Below are 15,040 nucleotides of genomic sequence, written 5' to 3'. Positions count from 1 at the left end.
AACATCTAAAATCAAGTAGTGCTTTAATACTGAAATGAAAATATCATGTTGGTATATACTGCCAATATCTTGAAGACATACTAAATATTCTTTTCTGACTAATTTACTTATTGTTCCCTCATCAATATTAGCCTGGTTTAAGAAAGATTTGTTTGCCTACTTTGCCTACATAGACTGGAAGGAAATGGCAATGAAGGAAAAACCCTACTTACAGGATGATAGGAACCAAACATTTGTTATTTAAACTCTATTTTGGGACAGGAAAGTCAAATATTGTCAAGGAATTAAAAAGCCATTGTTTCATTTAATGAATCATATAGGAAGATGTCATGACCTTTGAGTGCTATTGTCATATATGATCAAAACAAGCCTTTGAAGTTACAAGATATTAAAACAGTACTTATTTTTAATATTACAAATAGTCTCTGCATTTTCACTGATAATCCAAAAAGTTTCCCAAGACTATTTTATGAATCTCTAATACAGGAAATGAGATTTATTAATGCTCAAAACCTGCTTGGAGACAGTGGTCCGTGCTCCTTTTTCTGGTACAAAGACCTTATGTCACAGACCCTTGTATAATTTTAACTCATTCAGTCAGTGAGTCAGCTAGCATTTATGCAAGGTTCTAGATTAGATCCTAGGAAGCAAATGAAAGAAAACTCCTCTAACAAATATATGGAGTCCATTGGGGGAGATCAATATGTTATAAATAAAAAATTATTAGATGTGAGATGTTTCAAGTGTGCTGGTGTTTAAAGTGCTGTGAGTCACTGAATTGATCACTGAAAGCTTCATTTTACTTATTACAGATATTGTAGCTCTTAAAATTGCTTTTGGTAAGTTGAGACAAAATGGTCATTTGCTTGCATCTCAGAATTAATTATAATGCATAAATATATGGAAAAATATTTCCTGATACTCTATTTTAATATTCTTTATTTTCATGAATATGTAACTACTACTAAAATTGAGAAATGTTTTACAATCATAATTTCCATCTATATCTCAGTCGTTACTATGTAGAAATGTTTAGTAGGTGAATTTGAAAGAAAAGTATTTGGTAATGTTAAGGTTTGTTCTCAAAATAATGAATTAAATATTGGCAGAAGGCACTTAAAAGATTTTATTGCAAGCATGAGGGGTTTTCTGGGCATTTGAACCACAGATTTCTCCATTAGAGCTAGTTCCTTTAAAAAAAAAAAAAGGCAGATTGAAAATATGCAGGCACAAATGCCTTGGCAGCTCTGGTCAGTAACTTGAATCTCGGTTGCACTTAGCACACTTCCTTTGGCTGGGTGCATGGTTTTCTGGAAAAGATTAACCTGAAAATGACAGCACAAATTATACAGTTGGAAATATTCAGGTTTTTCTGATTTGTTTTTAAGATACTTTGTTTTCCCCTTTCTGCCTTCCCAAGAGAAAGCTCTCAGAAGCATTGTATCCATGGTCAGTTTAGCCCCAAGGCACATGCTTGTGCTATCTTATAAGAAATGACAAAGCCACTTATAATCTCAGTATCTCACCTCACTTTTTAAAGTAGACTCAGTTAAAAAAACAACAACAAAAAAACTTAGTTGTTTTTATAACTGCAATCATAAAAATCTTCCTCGTTATGCCTAAATGCAGTCTGGATCCATGTGTACGTGCCCTCACTAAAGAGATGAGATGTAAATCCCTTCCCCCTTTATTCATTCATGGACGACCCCTCTGCCAACTAGCTGTTAAAATACCTAGTAACCCACTTCCTACACGCATATACACAAATAATAGTTCAGCTGAATCAGGAGCCCAGTGTAATTGGATTCACCAATTAAAAAGAACAATTTTTAATCATTCAGTATCAATATTATTATATAATTCATTTTCACTAATTAAAAATGTTTACGAATTCCGCATGTTAAGGACAGTAATCTTTTGACAAATCAAAGTAATTATTGTTTTGATCATTTGTCCAGAGATGGTACAAAGTTTTATTTCAGCAGGCATAACTGAATAGCTGTGTTATATAGGGCACTGCAATGAGTTGGTATGGCAGGATTAGACCTCATCTAGTCTGATTCTCATTCTACAGATATGGAACTTAGGTGTTAGTTTCTTACTCAAGATTTTGTTCCATAAATGTTGGTTGATTATGGTCTGGGTGCTGTTTGCTCCTTCAGCCTAAAAGGTGTTCCAGAATAGTGGGAATTATGATTAGAAAGTAATTCGGCATATATTGTGGGATCTTGAATACAATTCTCAGAAGTTAGGTATTTGCTAAATTTGTGATGCAGACCAGGAAAGATGCATAACTGTGGAAGTGATGTAAAGATTCATTTACAAGTAGTAAAGAAAATGGATACAGGCATACCTTGGAGATACTGAGAGTTCAGATCCAAACCACTGCAGTAAAGGGAATTAAATGAATGCTGTGGTTTCCCAGTACCTATAAAAGTTAAACTTACACTGTCCTGTAGTCTTTTAAGTGTACAATGGCATCATGTCTAAAAAAATATATACCTTAATTTAAAAATAGTTTATTGCTAAAAATGTTAATTGCTGTCTGAGCTTTCAGCACATCATAATCTTCTTACTGGTGGAAGATCTTGCCTTGATGTTGATGACTGCTGACTTATTAGGGTGGTGGTTGCTGAAAGTTTAGCTGAATGTTGAAGGCACATTCTTAAAATAAGACAGCAGTGAAGTTTGCCACACCGGTTGTTCCTTTCAGAAATGATTTCTCTAGTAGAATGAAATGCTGTTTGGTAGCATTTATCCACAGTAGAACATCTTTCAAAATTGGAGCCTGTCCTTTCAAACCCTGCTGCTCCTTTATCAACTAAGTTCATATAATATTCTGAATTTTTGGTTGTCATTTCAAGAATCTTTACAACGTCTTCACCAGGAGTAGATTTCATACGAAGAAGCCACGTTCTTTGCTCTTCTCTAAGAAGCAAGTCCTCATCCATTAAAATTTTGTCATGTGCAGCAATTCAGCCCCATCTCCAGGCTCCACTTCTGATTCCAGTTCTCTTGCTGTTTCACCACATCTGCAGATACTTCCTCCACTGAAGTCTTAAACCCCTCAAAGTCCTCCGTGTGGGTTGGGATCAACTTCTAATTCCTGTTTATGTTGATATTTGACCTCTTCCCATGAATCACAAACATTCTTAATGGTATCTATACTGGTGAATCCTTTCCAGAAGATTTTTAATTTACTTCACTCAGACCCATCAGAGGAGTCACTATCTATAGCAGCTATAGTCTTACAAAAATGTGTTTCTTTTTTTTTTTTTTTAATTTTTTTTTTTTTAATTTATTTATGATAGTCACAGAGAGAGAGAGAGAGAGGCAGAGACACAGGCAGAGGGAGAAGCAGGCTCCATGCACCGGGAGCCTGATGTGGGACTCGATCCCGGATCTCCAGGATCGCGCCCTGGGCCAAAGGCAGGCGCCAAACCGCTGCACCACCCAGGGATCCCCAAAAATGTGTTTCTTACATAAGAATCCAAAGTCAAAATTATTCCTTGATCCATGGACTGCAGAATGGATGTTTTGTCAGTAGGCATGAAAACAACATTAATCTTGTACATTTTCATCAGAGACTTTGGATGACCAGGTATATTGTCAATGAGCAGATTTTGGAGAGGAATCTATTTTCTAAATAGTGAGGCCATCTTAACAGACAGCTTAAAATATTCAGTAAACCATGTTGTAAACAGATGTGCTGTCATCTAGGCTTTGTGGTTCCATTTGTAGAGCACTGTGTAGAGTAGATTTAGCATAATTCCTAAGGGCTCTAGGATTTTTGGAATGGTGACTGAGCATTACTTCAACTTAAAAGTCACCAACTGTATCAGCCCTTAAAAAGAGAGTCATCTGTCTTTTGAAGCTCTGAAGGCATGGATTTTTCCTCTCTAGCTGTGAAAATCCTACGTGGCATCTTCTTCAAGTAGAAGGCTGTTTTGTCTACTTGAAAATCTGTTGTTTACTGTAGCCACTTTCATTTAATTATCTTAACCAGATCTTCTGGATAACTTGCTACAGCTTCTCCATCAGCACTTGCTGTTTCACTTTGCACTGTTATGGAGAAGGCTTCTTTTTTTTAAAGCTCATGAACCAAGCTTTGCTAGCTTCAGATGTTTCTTCTGCGGCTTCCTCACCACTGTCAGCCTTCACAGAATTGAACAGGGTTGGGACCTTGCTCTGGATTGGCCTTTGGCTTAAGGAATGTGTGCCTGATTTGATCTTCTCTTCAGACCACTAAAACTTTCTGCATATCAGCTTTAAGGCTGTTTAACTTTCTTATCATTTATGTTTACTGGACTAGCACTTTAAATTTCCTTCAGGAACTGTTTCTTGGCATTTATAACCTGGCTATTTGGCCATGAGGCCCAGCTTTCAGCCTGTGTTGGCTTTAGACATGCCTTCTTCACTGGGCCTAATCATTTTTACCTTTTGACTTGAAGTGAGAGATACGTGACTCTTCCTTTCACTTGAACACTTAGAGGCCATTGTACGGTTAATGACTAACCTAATTGCAATATTGCTGAGTCTCAGGGAATAGGGAGGCACAAGGAGCTGGAGAGAGACAGGAATGGCCAGTCGGCGAAGCATTCAGAACACGCAAAACATTTCTCAGTTAAATTCACTGTGTTATATGGGCCTGGTTGATGGGGCCCCAAAACAATTACAATAGTAACATCAAAATCATAGATCACAGACCACCATATAACAACAATGAAGTTTGTAATACTGTGAGAATTATCAGAATGTGGCACAGAAACACAATGAGCAAATGCAATTGGAAAATGGTGCCAACAGACTTGCTCTAGGCAGGGTTTACAGGGTTCACAGCCAGTAAATGTCATTGTCAAGATTCTAAAGTAGGCAGACTGATGAAGTCTAAACTTAATGTCTGCACTGTGCTTTCATTATTCCAGTATATCCTATGTCTATTATCCCTGTAACAACTATTTGAAGTGTAGATACTATTTCTCTCATTTCAGATGAGGAAGTGGAAGCTTAAGAAAATAAAGGAAAGGAACAATCTGAAAAGGAAATTAAGAAAGCAATTTCATTCACAATAGCAAATGCAAATCAAAACTGCAGTGAGCTATCACTTCACATACTTCAGAATGGCTAAAATCAAAAGCATAAGAAACAACAAGTGTTGGTTAGGATATGGAGAAAAAGGAACCACTTGTGCACTATTGGTGGGAATGCAGACTGGGGCAGTCACTGTGGAACACAGTATGAAGGTTCCTCAAAAAATTAAAAATAGAACTACTCTACAATCTAGTAATAGCACTACTGGGTACCTATCCCAAAAATACAAAAACACAAATTCAGAGGGACACATGCACCTCGATGTGTATTGCAGCACCATTTACAATAGCCAAACTGTGGAAGCAGCCTAAGTGTCCATCAGCTGGTGATTGGATAAAGAAGGTCATTGGATAAAAGATCAACTGATGATTAGATACAGAAAATTATATATAAATAATGGAATATTATTCAGCCATAAAAATAATGAAATCTTACATTTACAACAACATGGATGGAGCTAGAGAGTATAATGCTAGGCAAAATAAATCAAAGAAGACAAATACCCATATGATTTCACTCCTATGTGGAATTTAAGAACCAAAACAAGCAAAGGGAAAAAAACAGAAGAGAGATAAACCAAGAAACAGACTCTTAACTGTAGAGAATAAACTTATGGTTACCAAAGAGGAGGAGGGTGTGGGTGAATAGGTATTAAAGATTATAGCTATCATGATGAGAAAAAAATAAAATGAAAAAGCAATTCCATTTACAATAGCATCTAAAAGAATTAAATACTTAAGAATAAATCTCATGAAGGCAGTGAAAAACTTGTATGTTAAAAACCACCAAACATTGCTGGAAAGAAATTTTAGAAGACTTAAGTAAATGGAAGGATATTTTGTGTTCATAGATAGGAAGACTTAACGTTGTTAAGGTCTGCACATTCAATGCAGTGTCTTCTGAAACTTCTACAATCTCTTTCAGAGAAATGGAAAAGTTGATCTTCAAATTCATATGGAACTGCAGTGAGCTCTAAATACCCAAAACTTTCTTGAAAAAGATCAAAATCGAGAACTCACACCTCCTGACTTTGAATCTTTTATAAAGCCACGTTAAGACAGCATGGTACTGACATAAAGACAGACAAGTAGCCCAGTGGAACAGAATACAGAGCACAGAAATAAAGGCTCACATATACAGTCAGTTGATTTTTATCAGGGATGCTATTCAGTAAGGAAAGGAAAGTCTTTAACAAATGGTGCTGGAAAAACTGGATCTCCATATACAAAAGAATTCTGTACCCGTACAAAATAAATACATAAATACAAAATTAAAATAAATACAGACATTAAGCTTTGATCAGTAACCTAAACTTAATTAAGAACTTAAGTTACAAAGCTCTCGCAATAAAACGTGGGGCAAATGCATAACATTAGATCATTGGCAATGATCTTATGGATATGATACAAAAAGCACAGGCAACGAAAGAAAAAATAAATTGAATATCAAAATTAAAAACTTTTGTGCATCAAAAGACACTATCAAGAAAGTAAAAAAAAAAAAAAAACCTACAGAATGGAGGAAAATATTTGCAAATCGTGTATCTAATTAGAGACTCATATCCAGAAATGTATAAAGAACTCCTACAACTCAGCCAACATAAGCAGCCCAATTCAAAAAGTGCAAAGGATTGCATAGGCATTGTAAAGAAGACAGCAGCCAGTAAGCACACACAAAGATGCCTGCCATCACTAGTCATTAGACAAGTGCAAATGAGAATCACAGTGAGATATTACTTCATACCTGTAATTTTACAAATGGTAAATAAAAAGTGGTAAAGATATGGAGAAACTGGGTGAGAGCGCAAATTGGTGCAGCTCCTATGGAAACCAGTTCACCAGAACCTTAGAAAGTTACACATAGAACCACTATATAACCCAGCAGTTCCACTTCTAGGTGTATATCCAAGAGTATGGAAAACGGGGACCCAGATAGATACCAGTGTTTGTAGCTGCATTCTTCACAAGAGCCAAAAGATGGAAACAACTCAGGCGGCCATGAGCAAATGAGTGGGTAAACCAGCTGTGGTAGACACAATGGGATATTATTCAGTCATAGAAAGGAGTGAAAATCTGATAGATGCTATAGCATGGCTAGACCTAGAAAACATTGTGCTAAGTGAAATAAGCGAGATACAAAAGGACAAATACTGTATGGTTCCATGTAATGTGAGTTACCTAGAATAGGCACATTCACAGAGATAGAAAAGTAGAACAGAGGTGAGAGGAAGATGGGGAGTTCTTATCTAATGACTATAGAATTTATACTGAGGTAATGAAAAAGTTTTGGGTATAGATGGTGGTGATAGTTATATCAGCATTGCAAATGTATTGAGTTCCACCGAGTTGTGTACTTGCAGATGGTTAAAATGATCCATTTTATGTGTTATATATTTAGCATTAATAAAAAGTTTAAAAAAATAGGTTAAGGAAATTTTCCAAAGTTATAGAGCTTACAGTTGGAAAGAGCTTGACCACAAACCCAGGCTCTCTGACTCCAAGGCCTCTTGGAAGTAAGGGAGGGCCAGTTGTACCTCTACTGGATATTTCTTAGGATCTACCCAAAGGGAGAAATACTAAAAATGGGAAAGCTTCATATTTTTTGTACTTAAAGCAATTTGGTGTACTGTGTATCTGTCTGAGGCCCTAAGATCTTTTTTTTTTTTTTAGATTTTATTTATTTATTCATGAGAGACACAGAGAAGGAGAGAGTCAGAGACACAGGCAGAGGGAGAAGCAGGCTCCATACAGGGAGCCTGACGTGCGACTCGATCCCACGTCTCCAGGATCACACCCTGGGCTGAAGGCAGCACTAAACCGCTGAGCCACCCAGGCTGCCCCCTAAGATCTTTTTAATCTAAACATATTAACTACTCATAGTGGTTAAGAGTTGACTACCAGGAATATCTGTCACTGTTCAGAAACAAGTGTTTCTCCCCCACTTCCCCAACACAAGGCTCAGTCTCACAGTCCATGAGATCGTGACCTGAGCCGAAATCACAAGTTGGACACTTAACCAACTGAGCCACCCAGGTGCCCCAGGATAATAATTTCTTAACAGCAGAATTGCCATCATGCAAATATAAAATGAGCACATGTCAAAGATTTTGCTTAACTCATTAATGAGACAACCAGTGAGATGTTACAGTTTGTTCAGTGGAGAATCCAGGAGTACACTCATATGTAAGCAGTCAGGAATGCTGAAATTGGCAAAAACAGCATTATAGGACATTATAGGGAGAGAGGGGCAGTTGTACCTCTCCTGGACAAAGTTCAGTTTCATTTCTGCGGACAAGCATCATTTGCATTACTCTTGGTTTCTACAGCTTACAGAATTGAAAACTAGCAGAGAAGCAGTAAGACACAAAGCAGCTGGCAGGGTACGCTGGACAAGACATCCAGTAGTCTATTTTCACTCATCCCCAACTGTCAGTTTCTGGGAGTTTTTTGATAAAAATCATAGAAGGGAATCTGTAGAACTAGTTAGATTGATTATTTTCAATTAGGAAAAAATGATCCTATCTTCCCACCAGATTGCCATGTTTTGTCAAGGAATTCTTGAACTACAGGCGGTTTTTCTAGACTGGATTTCAGGGTTGGGACAAAAGGTGTCTTTGGTTGGGAGCCACGAATCCTGGTACTGTGTCATTTGCTGTGCACTTAAGGTTTAACCTCCCTGGGTCTCAGTTTCCTTGACTACAAAATGGGCCAGATCTTAGATTTTCTGCCTAGCTTCTAACATTTTATATATCATGGTTTTATCCTGTGCTTTTTCAATTCATGATTCTTTCTGAATTCTCCTAAGCCTCAGAGTGAGACCCAGACATTGTCAGGGAACCGTTTCCCAGAGACATTGTATTAATATGACAGAAACAGGTAGTGCTCATTTCTTTGAAGAATTAACCCTGTGTTTTAGGCCCTGGCGATTGCTGGCTGCAGTTAACAGTATTCTGGTACACTCCATCCCTACCCCACCAGTATTAGAAACCTGCTCTTTGGGAAAATGACACTTTCATCCATAATCGAGTTGAAAGGGTTCCTGGCTTTGGAAGTCATGAGCTGGCACTCGAGAGTGTAGTGTATACTTGAAGTTAAGCTGAATACAGAGAATAATAAGTGATAACTAAAATATTCTGTATGGAGTAAAAATGATTATAGATAACCTGGGGCATCTGTGGTTTGGTAGATGTTGGTTTCCCCACATTCTAGGGGAATTATTGATGTTAGTAGCCTTTTTTATGTTCCTGGCCTCTGCTGCTTCCCATTGGTTGGGTCACTTGCCAAGAGATACCATTTGCCTCGAGATTTATTCAAAAGGCAAGAAATTTTTTTTTTAAACACAAAGTTCCTAGAGGTATTATACCTCTCTATTCTACCTCCTTACCTCCCCTCTTAAAATATCTTCCTCTCTCCCTCCTTCCCACAGTGATTCTTGGGCCTGCTTTCATTTAAGTCCTGCTACTCTGAGACAGAAAAAGTGGGTGGAAAAGAACACTTGATCGTGTTCCTAGGACAGCTGCTCTGGACAGCCTAATCCTTTCTCATGAGGAGTTTGTAGCTATAGAGTATCCTTTCCTAATAGCCATGGTGACATCAACTCCAGAGGCTGGCAGAGCCCCCTGAGGGAGGGCACCCCCTGAGGGAGGGCACGCACATTTATTGTGCTGCCAGGATGCTGCAGGGGGGCCACCGTGAGCAGAGCAAGTGCACTGTGGGTTGTGCCCCAGTGTTGCTTACTTATCTGCTGCCTTCACACTGTGAAACTCTTTGGTTATACCCTGACCATTCTGGCTGGGTCCTGGCTGGGTCCTGGCTGGTCCTGAATTAGACTGTTACAACAGGGTGACAGGTAACATGGATGAAAGAGGAGCTGAGAGACCCGAGACCTCTCTGAGTAGAGTGAACCACTGGGAACTTCAGCTCCCTCGCACTTTTAGAACCATTTTATTTCTTTGAAGTGAAGAAACAGTTGAAGTGGTGTGAGGTTTCGCTAGCTACCATGGCCTTTCTTTTCAAATTCCATTTAATAGCCCTTTATTACTTTTAGGAATATGCTTCCAAATTATTTGTAAAGGAAATTTTGGTGTATTGAATGCAATACAGCATAGGGAAGAATCTTGAGTTTTGATATCTTTTTCTTTTTTCTTATGAATGTTAAATTTATGTGGCTCCCAGCAGTCCAGTGGTTGTGGTCAAAGCCCTGTCTCAGAGGCCCTCGGTGGAATTAGGTTGCAAAGGCTACTTTGTGTTTTCTTCAATGAAAGGGGCTAGGGAGTAAGAACTGGGTGTCTTAGAGGTCTGTGTGAAATATTTTTTCAACTGTATAACTCACTTCCTCCCATTTATACATATTTCGGCTTTAAACATTGTTAAATTCTCCCAGCGACTCTATGAGGGTTCCTATATTTATTAATGGTTTTATGAATTAGAAAAAAAGATAGAAAGCGGTAAAGTAACTTTTTTCAAGGCCAACTAGGAAGCCAGAGCCAGGATTGGAAACTGTTATTTGCGGACTATTTCACCATGAAATCTTAATCTCCTAACTCAGGGAGAGTTAAATCTCCCTAACTTTAACATTTTGGACTATATCATTTTATTAGTTCTTACATATATTTATATTATGTTATATTAGTAAAAGTCACGCCATGTGAAAGTATATATACCCTCCTCTTTCCTCAAATTGATATTGTTTCAAAGGAATTTTCTCACATTACTTAAAAACACTTGGGAAACAATTTTAGTGACTGTGTCATATTTTATTAGAAGGCTGTGCCACAGTTTCCTTAACCATGTTCCTAATGTTGAGTGTTTTTATTGGATGCCATTTTTGCTCTTACGGTCAGTCTGCAGCAAGTAACTTTGTTGTCTAAACTGTTGCCTACACGGTGGTCGCCTGCACTTATGATTATGTCCTTAAGGATAGGTTCCTGCAAACTAGGATGGCTGGGTCTGAGAGTATGAATATTTGGGAGGCTTTCCTAGAAGATTGATTGAATCACTTCATATTTTCACAAGCTCGGTGTTTGGGACGATCTCTTCACTTTCCTTAACAGTGATCTTTGTCATTTTTAAAAGTAGTTTGCTGGAGTTTAATTCGGTAACCAGCAAATGGTATCTTGCTCTTAGAATGTAAACTTCTTTGCTGCTTGGTGAAACAGCCCTTTTCATGTGACTGCTAGCCATCTAAAGACCCCGCCATTTCTGCCCAAGAGAAGGGTGTAGAAGAGGAAGACTGTGCAGTGTTCCAGCTGGATGCGCTTGCAGGATAGGGCTCGTGTTCTATTGGGAGAGGTTGAACTTTCTTAATTGTTGTTGTTTGCCTACCCTTGAAAAGTCCACCTTGCTTGAATGCTGCAGTCTGGGGCAAAGCCAGTAGTGAGTCCTCGAGACTCTGCCACTGTCTTCTGTGGGTGCCGATCCCTCTGGCAAGAGGGAAGGATGGCACTAGAGCTGAGTGCTTGAATTAAAAGCTCATGCGTAGGACATAGAGGGTTCACCTGTAACCGAGACTTCAAGCCTTGGATGGCATCTTTTGAGATGATGTTGTGCTGGTGGTTGTTTTTTTTTATTTTTATTTTTTTATATATTTTTTTAATTTTTATTTATTTATGATAGTCACAGAGAGAGAGGGGCAGAGACACAGGCAGAGGGAGAAGCAGGCTCCATGCACCGGGAGCCCGACGTGGGATTCGATCCCGGGTCTCCAGGATCGCGCCCTGGGCCAAAGGCAGGCGCCAAACCGCTGCGCCACCCAGGGATCCCGGTTGTTTTTTTTTAAATGAGGAATCAAACTGTGAATTCTCTCAATTCTCAGTATTTCCTTATTCTCACTTTGCAGTACATGTTGGTCCTCGTGGATGATTCTTAAAATCCAGTGCTAGCCTATCTTTCCCGATTAACTGGCGCAGTTTTTTGGCTTGAGCTTTAGTTCTCTAAGCTTGTATTGTAATGATGGAACATCTTGAGGCATAGATTAGTTCTAAATGTATAGGATTCTTCATACACAGTTGCTGTGCCTAAAGCCTGAAGGAAATGGCCATCTTTTATCTTATGATGTCTAATTGCATTAGAAATAGCTCTCCCCACCACCACTCCTTCAGTGCTCAAGGCACTGAGTTCACTACTCCACTTGTAAAGGGATTGGATGTCCTGAAGCATTGGTTACATAATTGTGGATTGGCTTTCACCCATCCAGCTTAACTTCCTCCTGTGATCGTGAATTCCAGGCTGGCAACAGTAATTAGATCTCAGAAAAGCCTGTCCAAAAGCACACCAGGCTAAAGGACCCTGCAGTCTCATCTCTGCATTGGCTGAAGTTTCAGAGCCCTTCATTTTTAGGGTACGGTGGTAACCTTAGACAGAAAACCCTGCTTTTCTTTCTGTGCATTAATTTTAATCAAGCAATGACACCTGCTTTCTGTGCCATTTTGAGATCTACAGGGAGCTAACCTGACCATTCGAGTGCCTTTCCACCCTATGTGGTTGATCTGCTTAGATAGACTGCAAACAGAGCTGCAAGGCAGAAAACCTCCCATTTCCACAAGCTACTAAGTGACCCACTGATAGCTAAATTTAGTGAAACAGGTAAGTGCTGGAAGAAGTTGGGAAAATCAGGGAAGACTTCCTAGAACCCAAACTTTGAAAGATGAAATGACATTACAAAGAAATGACTGTGAAAATATATATAACTCAAGACTTAAGGTACAGCATTACTTTGTAGTCTGCAAAAGGTTTTCTCTTTAATTCTCTAATTCTCACAAGAATTGTATAGAGGTAGGTAGCATGAAGTTCAGTGCTGGGCAGAGGGCCCAGCCTGACAGGCAGCAGGTGGCAGAAAATCTGAGCTGTGTCTGTTTTCTGTTATGTATCTCCCCTGATACAGTCTTGAGGAGGAGCCCCTTAGAGCCCAGCAGACTAAAAGAGCCATTCACCCTGAAGATCATAGCAGGGGTCATTTAGGGGCCCTCCAGGATATTTCCAGTTATTGTTGAGTCTAAAATTAGAGCCTAATGTTATTAAAGATGTCCGGGAATCACTTTTGGAAGGAAAGGAATTAGTGAAAAACAGTTCTTTTTAACTTCATGAGGTCTCAGAATGTGAGAATCATTGCAGAAATAAAATACACAATGGCAAGTTTGTAACTATTATATGTTGCATATTAGTATGTACAGTAATCATTTCCAGAAGAAAGGAGGTATTAAAAAAAAGGTAATAAAGATATTTTACAACATTTCATGAGATAGTACAAGAACTGGAAGAGTTATGGCAAAACTAAAAGAAAAGCAAAGCTAGGGAATGAGGATGAATAAAGCCAAATATTTCATACAGTTTTTAAACTTCTCTTCATTTCAGGTTTCTGGCTACAGGCTTAAGAAACATTTTTCTTTTCCTCAAACTGAAATTACAGAGACTAACGGAAAGGTGGTCTGATAAGTCAGTTGGCTCTTGCACCTTGTATGTCTAGGCTCAAACCAAAATGAGTCTGTGCTCTGACGGGTTGTTAGCACCCAGCGCTCTTAGGCAGGTAAAGGAAAGAGTCCATTATTATAGGGATTTCAAACCAGGCTTCATATGCTTTTTCCCTGGCACTGCTGCTTATGTTTGTTTTTATTGCAAAGTGATAACCTTGGAGTTGAGTTACTTTTTTACAAAAGAAACATTACTTCTTCTACGGGGATCCATCATTTCCAAGTTGATGCTGTCTGTCAGGAAATGGGACACCTAATGGAACTCCTCTAAAGAAGGAGTTCTAAACTTTGTGTTCCGTTGATCTAACAGAATTATACAAGGTAATCTATTGCATGTGACCCTTCAGTGTCTGTCCTCTAAAGTTGAACAGTGCCAGGCATTGTTCTTGGCTTCAGAATATAATGGTTAAAAAAAAGATAGGCAAAGTTGTGCCCTGCTGGAGCTTACGTGTAGTGGGAGGGCTAGATGACAAGCAAGTGAGAACAAATAAACAAGACAGTGCATTATATCACCCTCAAAGGGCTCTTGAAAAATGGATTCTCTGCCTGAGTTCCACAGATCATGAGGTGAATTTTCATGCCTGAATAAGTAATAAGGGTGACTGATCTATTAAAGTCCACGGGCTTCTGTTTGATATATACTGCTAATGAATTTTCAAACCTGCCAATCTCTGAGAATTTCTAAATACATTTTTCTCTCCTAGGTGGCAGAGAACACATCTTAGAAGATGCAAAACCTGAATCCATCAGTGACACTACAGACTTAGCCCTACCACCTGAAATGCCAATTTTGATTGATTTTCATGCTCTGAAAGACATCCTTGGGCCCCCGATGTATGAAATGGAGGTGATCATTCTCATTTCTTTGTTGATAGCCACCAGTTTACTCTGATGGTTGCTTCACAGATTGGGGGAGAGAAAAACTGAGTGGTTTGGGAGACTGAGTTTTGTTTAGAGATTGGAAACTTGTTTTCTCGATGGTATTGTATTTTAGATCCCAGTGTGATCATAAATAAGGCTTTTACAGAGAGCCAGAGACCCTGGCCACATCCTCTTCTGGAAACTCAGTCTGATCTTATTCTCTGCCCTCCAGTTCCATTTTAAGAACAGTGTCACTGACTTTCCTCCTTAGAAATTCTATATTCTTATTAATTCCTCATTAAGGATTTCTTGGGGGACAGAGGTAGGGAAACAACCTACGTATAAAATATCTGAAAGTGTGAGCCTAACTTCAACTTCTGACTGCCCAGATTGCATCTTTTGGAAATCTGTCATTTCATTGTTAATAGTTCCTTGGGTTGAAGCTACGCAGCCCTATTTCCATCTTACCCCTCTGTTCCTCACAGCAGAACATCCAGTCAGAAAGGCCTGAGCCCCAGATACGAATTGAGGCAGGTGGATGGAAAGAGATGTTGAGTCTGTGTCAACTGAGGCGTTTTGATACCTTTTGTAGGATTCTTACTTGAGCTTGTATGGGCAAGT

The 15,040-nt window shown here is 38.9% G+C and overlaps 1 protein-coding gene across 1 annotated transcript in view; it reads left to right on the top strand.

Moving 5' to 3' along the window:
• LONP2 (lon peptidase 2, peroxisomal) overlaps nucleotides 1-15,040 on the top strand; it is a 96,542-nt gene that overhangs the window by 67,343 nt on the left and 14,159 nt on the right. Inside the window, exon 12 of the mRNA XM_026014480.2 lies at nucleotides 14,263-14,405. Within this exon, the coding sequence (XP_025870265.2) occupies nucleotides 14,263-14,405 (143 nt within the window). The remainder of the gene's footprint in view (nucleotides 1-14,262; nucleotides 14,406-15,040) is intronic.

This window comes from Vulpes vulpes, chromosome 2, assembly GCF_048418805.1.
Source record: "Vulpes vulpes isolate BD-2025 chromosome 2, VulVul3, whole genome shotgun sequence".
Classification (NCBI taxonomy): domain Eukaryota; kingdom Metazoa; phylum Chordata; class Mammalia; order Carnivora; family Canidae; genus Vulpes; species Vulpes vulpes.
Note: the sequence above shows the minus strand (reverse complement) of the source record. Positions and strands in the feature narration are given on the sequence as shown.